Genomic DNA, 9,824 nt, shown 5'->3' on the forward strand with positions numbered 1-9,824 from the left:
TATATATACTCACCACATACACCTTTTTTTAATGAGAAATGTTAGTGTAATCACCAGCCAACAAAAAAATCTTTCTGAAGCACTAGTACCATGTGGCATATTGGAGTTCACAATTTTGTCTACTGAACCAATCTTTAGTTAAGTTTGTTGTACTTTTTTTTTTTTTTTTTATCTCCCTTGACTTTCTTTCTCATCTTGACTTCCAGGCCCCAATACTTTAAGATCATTGATGAGTTCATTTCTCAAATTGTGCTGCATCGCAGTGGCACTGATCCCGACTTCAGTTACCGCAAGCGCCTAGATGTGGACTTCAGCCACCTTTTGGGCAAGTTTAACACCTTTGGCAGTTCATCACCATGAAAACTTTTCTGTAAAGAGGCTTGACTGAATTGAACTATTATTTTCTTTGAAGAGGTGTGTGTGGACAAAGCTCGTGTTGATGAGTATGAACAACGAGCCTTAGAACTGGCACAGAAGGCAAGTATAACGAAAAAATATATAACATGGCAAACAATGAACTTAAAATTGTTCTTTAGAAGTAAATTTGCGTAACATTTGAGTTTCAGCTGTGTGCATCTGATACACATATCGTGACCAACATTTCAAAGACCTTGTGTTTTTATTTGACTTAGCTTCTTTGTTACTAGCTGTGTCAAAGGCTCTGCAAAATATTTGTGATGAGAATTTTTACCACTACATGCAATTGTTAAATAATGGTTAATCATAATGTCATTTGTAAAACTTTTAGTAAAAAGTTGAAGTACTCTAGAGAACTGTCTTTTTTAAAGAATTGAGAATCTGACTGGTTAGTTGCAATAATTCTGTTTTAAAGGTTTTTGACGGTTGATCTGCGTTCTTCATTTTAGTTCGATGAAGAGTTTCTCAGCAGACAAGAGGCACAAGCTCAGCTATCTAAGTGCGAAGAACAAATCGCTGAACTCCAAGCAGAGTTACAGGCCTTCAGGTCCCAGGTATACAGAGTGGACAGAGTGTTGCATATCAGTGTCTTTGTCATTGCAGGATGAAAGGTGTTTGAGGATACTAGTTGTAATTCCAGTTCAAACCTTGTAATTTTAGATAAGAGTTACAATTCAACTTTCTTTTCATTATGAGATGTCCTTGTTATTTTTGGGCTGTGCTGTGGGGATGGTGGTGGGGGTCTGTCCACTGGAGCCTGCAGTTTGGTTTGATATGGAGGCTGCTCTACTGGCTAGCTGACACTAAGTCTAATGAGAACACTGACCGGTCCTCCATGTTGGCCATTTCTAATTCTCCGATCTCTATCCCATAAGAGGAAATTGTTCTAAAAGCAATTTATTCTGACAACCCCCTTCAGCCTCAACCACCTCCCCCTCCCCCTCCCAATTACTCCAGAGAGTTACTCCCACACCATGGCACTGCAAGATAACTACACACTCAGAGAGCAGAAGAGAACTTCCCTTTTTTCCTTGATAATTTTTCAATTTGAGAGCGCAAACACTGAGTGAATGCTCAAATAGTACCTTGGTTTAGATGGTGGTGGTATGTTTAGTCAGTGGTTGCACACACACACATGCACACTTTGTGCCTTTGACTGTGTCCGTCCACAACTTAACCTCCCCCAACACTCTAGAACGAAAGGCTTTTCTTTTTCTGTAGAGGCGTTGGCAGAGAGAGGGCCCTGGGTTGACCTTTAGAGTGCATCTTTAATATAAAAATGGCACCGTACACGGATCAATAAGCCATTTGCTCTCTGCAATACAATTTACAAAGCTTGTAGGCGCTGTAATAACATTAGAATTTTTACTTTGGGGAAATAAAAAACATTGTAGTTATATTCCGAACAGAATCAGGACTGTTTAATAGGATTTTGCTTAACATAACCCACCTCTGCTACAGTGGTTATGAGAGAGCAAATCAGAATGTGCTCTCCACACTCGACATATTCTGTAGCTTGTCTGCTTTCATTTCCCCCCCTCTCATTTTATTTTGAGGGACGTGAATTCCCTGTTGATTGCAGCGTTTAACACACTGTAAAAAACAACAACAAAAAATAAGTGAAATTCAGCAAAATGTTTTCCTTGTTTGACATACTAGGGTGTTGGGAGAGTATGCTTTTGACTTTTTTCATTTCTTGACATTCACATATGTAGACTACACATTTTTAAAGCAATAAATGAATGAACATTAAAGATTTTATTCCAGAATAAAATTAGGAAAACAGTGTTTGGTTTCACCAACACCCAAACTTGTAATATGCAACACGACCTCTATCAGTGATGAGGTACAAAAACATGACACATTTTTGTAGATTTTGATTTTGAACTTGGAACAGCAGACTTATGATTTCGGTCAAAAAATATTTTCTGTTTATATTTCTTTCCATTTATGAATATTTTAACATTTTTCTTGATTTCGTGCCCAGTTTGGATCAGTGCCTGCCGGTCTGACATCCGCTAAGGCTGGAACATCATCACCATCTCCTGCGTTCGCTTCTGTACCTCCAAGCTCTGGATCTGGATCAGGGGTGGCGTGTCCCCCACCGCCTCCGCCTCCTCCGCCTCCTCCTCCACCGCCTCCTCTGCCTGGATGTCCTCCTGCACCTCCTCCACCCGGAATGCCTCCTCCGTTTGGAGTCCCGCCTCCACCTCCTCCAGCCTTTACAGGTGGTTTCGGTTCCCCAACCCACCACACGCTGCCTTTTGACCTCAGGCCAAAGAAGGAATTCAAGCCCGAGAGTTCAATGAAGCGCCTCAACTGGTCGAAGGTTAGAATTTGCATGATGTCATAAATATTGTACCAACTGTATCCTTACACACCCTGCTGGATTTTGGTGTACAAAAACTTTTGAAGACAAAACAAAAAAATCCAGGCCACACGTTATTAAAAACAACTTACTGTAATCTTCTATTTAGTTCATGCTGTTTTTGGCAACGTCCAAACAGTACAGATGTTTTCCAGAAAAGAAACAATCTTTTTTTTCTTCCGTGCCAAGCCAGTCATTACTGAAAATAACAGATGATCAGATGCTTTTGTCACAGCAGCCTTCTTGGTACCCCTGCAGATGTTCTTCCTCTTTTGAGCAATATTAGTTGATACCACAAGTGGTGTTGGTTTGTATATTGATAAATAATTTACACTCACATTCGAACCACTGCAGGTGTTCAGCAAACTAAAACATCTGCTCAAAATTTAAAGTCAGTCTTGTTGAAAGGTAAGAGAATCAAATGATGTGATCTAACTGTTGGCGACCTCAGCATATGGCTAAGTTTGGGACAAAGATCTTCTGAAAGTTTTTCAATAAGCTTTCAAACTACCATAAACAAAAGCAACAAAAAGCAAAAGCTCACTCATTACAGGGTTTACATTTTTTCATAACTGCAGTAAAGTGTAATTCAAGTGTTTTTCTCTTACTTACAAAATAATCTTTAAGTTTTCCATAACTATAGAAGTTTGCATTTACCCCAGATTTTACAAAATATTTTTATGTAATTTCCTGTTTTAGACTATTGCATTACAACAACACATTGCATTCTCACCTTTACTGTTAAGAAGTTTCTTGTTTTTTCCCTTTTTGACTTTCTTCTGTGGATACATCTTGTCAACTAGAAATTTTCTTTCATCACACGTTCCTTAAATATTTATAAATTCTGTCTTTGCACATTTTGCCCTGTCAGCATTCGTTCCTATCATACTGAACCTCATCTTGGCTGTAGACAAAGGTATCTTGATTTCAACCAAAAGTGTTTTCCAAAAAGTTTCTTTAATCAGTCCTTTTTTCTTCCGTCAAACACAGTGCATTATCATTCAAATTTCGTGAACTGTCAGGAAAAAAGGTTTCACTTAAGAACCCCGCTGCAAAGTCCCGCCTGTATTTTGGCCTAATTTACACGAGTTATAAAGCATTATTTAGAAGAGTGACTACTTCTGCAAGTGATTGCTCTGCTGAAGTGGCTCTATCATGCGTTCTATGTGTCCTGATTGCAGTTGCAACTTTGTTTTCACTGTTGATCGGAATGTTGCCATCTTTGCTAGGATTCTGTCTCTTTTGGTTCCATTGATTTTTTTATTTATTTATTTTTTTATATCTTGTGGAGTGCAACAATCTTGGATAATTGCACAGTGAAGGAGAAACGGTACTTTGGGGTTCAGCGGTCATTCTACAGCTTGCATGATTATTCAAATTTAAAATTACAGGTGTTCTTGATATTGCTTAAGTGAATGCACCTTTCCAACTTATTTGTGAGTCCAGTGGATTCACTCCTGCTGCATTAAGCATGTGTTATTTTACTCTATTTTTATTGAGGTTTTCTAAAATTCTAAAAAAAAGGGGGGGGGGGGAAAGGAAAAAATACTGGGAATGAAAATAATGCCTTTCTAAAAAAATAAAAATGCATCATTTTAAATTGATTGCTAAGTGATTTTATACTTTTTGATTTAGACGTTTTAGAACAGGGACTTCATGGACATAAGTTTTTGTTAGCATATTTATCAACAGATCCTTATTTCTGAGTTGACCACTGATATCATATAGCCTACAACAGCAAGCTTTTGATTAATGCAAGCTTAAAGATTAAAATCTATTTTAGTATTTAATTTATGTTTGTGTCATTACTCTTTTTAATGCAGCTTTTCCGTTAGTATGGTTTCTGATTATGATCATGCATCATGAGTTCTGGTGAATTTTATTCTGATGTGAATTTGTGTTTTCAGATTCGTCCACAGGAAATGACAGAAGGTTGTTTCTGGGTGTTGGCTGATGAGGACAAGTATGCCAAACCAGAACTCCTCAACAGAGTTGCTCTTACTTTTGGCTCACAGAGAACAGGTCAGATGCTTTTAATTTTTTATTTATTTTCCCAATATGCATAGTCACTTTCCATCTGCATTGCCTGTGTATTCTTTGAAGGCTCAATTTGTCATTATCTAAGAATATCTTTTCATTTTTCATGCGTTTTTGATGGATGTTAATAACTGGTCTTTTCGACTGAGCAGGATCAGTGAAACTTTTCTGTAAAAGTTGTGGCTGTTTCAAGTTAAGGAGACACTCTTGAGGTTACTAAATGAATTTCAGTATAGATTTCTCTGCTTCATAAAACACCACACGGTTACATCCTTGAACATTAGTATGTCTAGTAAGACCTGCAATATTCATGTATGAGATGGTTGGAGTGATTAAAGCCAGAGCAGGAGGCAGCTAGAGATTTTATCACTTTTGTCCTCCCCTGTGTTTGGTCTATTAGTCCTGTCACTGATGATTTATTCACGTCTTGTGTTTTCTTTCTTGTCAGTGCCTGGCTCGCTTATGCCAACTTGAATTATTCATCCAGGTGTTATCTACCTGTCACAACTCTATGCTGCTGCTCTCAAGGTGCCTAAAACCCACCAACACACAGCTGCAGTGTAGTTTCTGACTGTCAAAGTGTTGAATAATACAGCTTGAACTAAATGGTAAACAGACATACAGGTATCTTCTTGGGAGGTCAAAAGGGAGATATAGACAGGGAAAAAGTTTCACCTTACAAGAGACACTTTCAAGCCTTGTTCTGCATGCCTCAGTGCTTATAACCAGTGAATAGTGAAATGAGGACTTAACGTTGAACGGCCATTGTTGCACATCTGTTGCCAGAGAGCTCAAAATAGCCGCTCACTATAATCATAATAATATATGAACCATAATAATGTTTTCAAACCCCAACTGACTAATTTGTTCAATATTTTCTCCACTGTTGGGTCTATGAGAGTGTCAATAAATATCAGTCTGTTTGGAAATATGGTTGAAAAGAGTTGTTTGCAGTTTAGTGGTGCAATTGCACTGCATAATGCAACTGGTGTTCTGAAGCAGCCTATTCAGTTATCTGTAGCTTTAATCTTTAAGTTTTATTGGACAGCGTTTATGGGGATTGGACTGTAAAAAACTCAGCAACACACTGTGATCGAATATTTTTATCATCTCAGCATTTCCTTGCTAAAACAGATTACAACCTGCAAGTTGTTTCAAGAAAAATGATTTTAACCAAGTGTAGATAAAGACTTGAAGAAAGTTTTATATTAATGGCAACTATAAAGTGATGTTGGTAGAATAAAAAGCTGATTCGTCTGTCTTGGCTGTGGTTGAAATGTGCCTTTTAAGGTGGGCTGGTTATCTTTAGCTGATTTAGTTGAGGGTTTTACTGGCAAAAGTGAAGCATAATCTACTCAAGTTGAAATTGTAGAATTATCTTGTATAACTTTCCTAATCTTATGTTTTAGATTATATCATATCAAAACCCAAGGACATAAGTAATTCTTTCAAACTTAAACTAATGAACCTAACAAAGGTTCAAAGGGCACTTCTTGATTTTTAACCACACAACGATTCACAGAGGAGACAATTTCACAGATTTAAATGTTTTGATTTTCAAAGTGCCCACTAATTGTTCCAACTTGAGTTGAAGTACATAAACCCACCCTTGGCCTGTTGTGTTTTTAACTATCTATTGGCAGTAAATTTTAAATTTAGTTGTATTTAAATAAAAAGATTTTAAACAAAAATAAAAACTCTACACTTATTTTAAATGATCTGCTTTTATTTCTTTCTTTCTTTTTTTTTTTTTTTTGTTCTGCGATGTTTTTTTTGAGCCCCACTTCAGGTTGAAGGAGAAATATGACTACTGTGTCATGCTGTCAAATCCAGTTGCTTCAGCCCCTGTGAGTCAGTTATTGAACTCTCATGCATACATGCTTGTGGGCTTGTAGAGTTATTAAAAATAGCCTTGTAGCATCATGTTTCATCTCACTTAAGACCAGCAGCATCTGCATGAATATTAAACATTAAAAAGGAAACTGCATTAACATAGTTTTTGTCATTAACAATTCATTTTTTGGTTTTGCAAACTTCTTTATTCTTTTGTTTCTCATTTCTGCTTTCTGAGTGAGTTCTTGCCAAACTGTAAATAAAATGCTGGGTTTGCTTTGTTACTGGGAAATGTCAGCGAGACCCCCCCCCCCCCCCTCTGTGTTAGCAGAACGCCTATACTTTATTAACTATGAACAGAAAATATACGACAACGATGTATGATTGATGCATTACTTGAAAAGAATACTAGAGTGCTCCAGGTTTAAGGGTGACCTAGATGTTGTGGATTTGATGAGAAAATGTTTATTTCAGTTGTTGGAGACATGAGAGTTGATTCTTGACTTGGGGCGAAAGACTTGAGATTTGACTTGGATAAAAGAACTTGTAAACAGATCTGAGTCATACTGCTTCTCTAACACAGGACTCCCGATTAAAAAGAGCAGATAAATAGTCTCGTCATTCAGTTTGTCTGGAACAAAAGACCTTGGTCTAACATCAGGCTACAATAGACTTTTTGACTTGTCTCTTGTAGTGAATCAATCCTGTAAGTAAAATTCATGCTAATAACTATTAGCTAGACATATCTAAAGATTGACAGTTTTTTCTGTTTCTTTATAGTAATGATGCCACACTGCTTTTAAATACTTTCAAATATTGTCAAACACTTTCACTGTCACTGCAGTTAACTTCATCTCGGGCTGCACAACAGATCCTACTTACAGCATATCGTCATTGCCATAGTGTTTGCAATAACAACATTAAGCACGTTCACTTTTTGGAGTGCAGAATTTGTGGATTGTTACATATTCCATGTGTCTTTATTTCATGCTTTGCATGCTGATATTATATTTGGCCTGTTGGCTCAAGTTCACTGCAGCCATGTGCATAATACCTGACACAGGTGATGGTGTGCAGAGATGGTTGGAGGCATTGTAATAACAGACGACAAAGAAGGGAGGAAAATGCACCAAAAGGAATGATAACATCGTCTAAGGAACAGAAGGAAACCTTCTTGCACAAAGGCCATGGTGTATGCATTTTTAAAGACTCGCTAGCCGACTTTCCATGCCTCAGGCATGACAAGATGACCAATGTGGTGGACTGCAGCAAAACAATGCAGCCAAAGCATATACAGTTGGAGAATCAGCTTTCTGAGTTGAGCTACTAAAAACACAGAGTGTCAAAGAAACATAAGCAGCGTCCTTCCTTCGCATGTGTTTGTCTGTAGGGTGACAGCCTAAAAGAAGAACATTAGAGCAATTATGAAGAAAAAAAAGAGTAGGTTATTTTTTTGCAGTATGACTCTGGAGCCCTTTAACAGGGAGTTTAAAATCACTCCATATACATCAATACCTTACTGAGTAATTAATATGCTACACTTTCATGTCTTTGAACTTAACTGAATTGTTGTTTTGAGGATTTTTAATGATTTTGCAAGATCCTTCAATGTTAGTCTCTGACTTGTTCCACCTTAAATTCTAAAGGAAATACAGATTATCCAGATTTGCATCACTTTATTAACCTGGCTGCATGTAGTTTTAGTATGTAGGAGGCTCTGTCATGTCTTACAGAATTATTGGATGGTATTAGAATAAACTCGAAGGGAAGCCAAATAATTGGATATGAAACTGAATTTGATCTTAAACTTAGACTTATTTTATTGTCTTTGCACTAAGATGCAACGGTGAAATTTGCAATTAAATGTTGTCATGTTTTTACAAAGTGCTGCAAGGTCAGTTTTGTTGTCAATCCCTAAATAGAACAGCATTTTAATGAAAATTAGCATTTGTATGAAAATACACCACTAAACACAGAAAGATAATTGTTTCTACATTTGTAGCTGTAGCCGTAGGTTCATTGACAATTACTTTAGAGGACAAAGTTTTCCTCTAAAGGGAGTAAAATGATCACTGATCTCTGCAATGTGCTGTAGTCTTCTTGCAGTTTGGTACCACAAGCTTCAAGCCAGGAACAGTGTTTTGCAACTTTTAGATTTGTCTGTATTTTACCACACCTAAACCAGATAGGCTATTAGCAGTGTTCTGTGGAACTTCATGGGATGCTTGGGAGGAAACTTACAAACGGATTCATATCTGTTGAGCACGGACACATCTTTAGATCTAGTAGTGCATGTTGCACTAATATTACTACCAGGCTTCCTGGCATTTTATAATCTGGTGACTTTTCAGTAGATTATAGGTCTTGACATGAGCTACATGACATTCAAGGTTTTCCAATATAAAGCAAAGTGTAAAAACCGTGTTCATATTTTGCTTGCTAGGAGGCAGCTTGTTTTTTGTTTTTTGTTTTTGTAATTTTTTAAAGTGATCTTAAGGCGTAGTTCTCCTGAGAGAGAGAGGGGAAGAGGGTTTGCCGCAAAGCAAAATACAAATTTTGAGGATACATGTTTCATAGAGAACCCTGTGCTTGTCCTTCGTGTGGTCTTCTCCAGTGAACTAAACAGCTTTGAGGTGAGAAGCTACAGAACTTCAGACGCGTCCCTCCTGATTCTGGCAGCTTCCTTTTATTTCTTAACCAGACGGTTCAAGTCGAGCAGCTCATATCCCTGCTTCTCTACATCTGTTGCTTTAGTGTAACAAAGGACTATCTACCATGAGACTTCGGAGCAGCAGGGATGTCTTGTTGAGCATTCCGGGGTGCATGCGACCTTTTGATGCATTTGACTGGCAGTCAAACTACGTTTTTTTGTATGAAGAACTGTTTACTGCTTTCTAGGCTCTTTATTCACATTTTTAGAGGCTCATCACAGTGGACAAAGCTGGATTTTAAAGTCAGTTTAATATCTTTAATTAGTAAAGATGACTTCACTGAGCTCTACAACATCAAACATTGGCCAAACATATACAAAAGTGTATCTCATGTTTGGCCATGGTGAGTCTTCTGCACCCTAAAGCCATTTATAACTAGTGCTTATTTAAAGTTGTCTATCTGTGATCTAGGAGAATGTGCTTTTTGACTACCACAAATGTGGGTGTGTATATATATA

The 9,824-nt window shown here is 37.4% G+C and overlaps 1 protein-coding gene across 6 annotated transcripts in view; it reads left to right on the forward strand.

The window, feature by feature from the left end:
• LOC103461982 (protein diaphanous homolog 3) overlaps positions 1 to 9,824 on the forward strand; it is a 163,170-nt gene that overhangs the window by 31,344 nt on the left and 122,002 nt on the right. For 4 of the 6 annotated variants that reach the window (XM_008404407.2, XM_008404412.2, XM_008404410.2 and 1 more), the window contains 6 exons: positions 207 to 325; positions 413 to 477; positions 867 to 971; positions 2,405 to 2,746; positions 4,693 to 4,807; positions 8,004 to 8,007. In XM_008404407.2, coding sequence (XP_008402629.1) covers positions 207 to 325; positions 413 to 477; positions 867 to 971; positions 2,405 to 2,746; positions 4,693 to 4,807; positions 8,004 to 8,007 — 750 coding nt within the window. The remainder of the gene's footprint in view (positions 1 to 206; positions 326 to 412; positions 478 to 866; positions 972 to 2,404; positions 2,747 to 4,692; positions 4,808 to 8,003; positions 8,008 to 9,824) is intronic. The other 2 variants (XM_008404411.2, XM_008404413.2) reach the window with 1 other exon arrangement.

Source organism: Poecilia reticulata, linkage group LG3, assembly GCF_000633615.1.
Source record: "Poecilia reticulata strain Guanapo linkage group LG3, Guppy_female_1.0+MT, whole genome shotgun sequence".
In the NCBI taxonomy this organism is placed as follows: domain Eukaryota; kingdom Metazoa; phylum Chordata; class Actinopteri; order Cyprinodontiformes; family Poeciliidae; genus Poecilia; species Poecilia reticulata.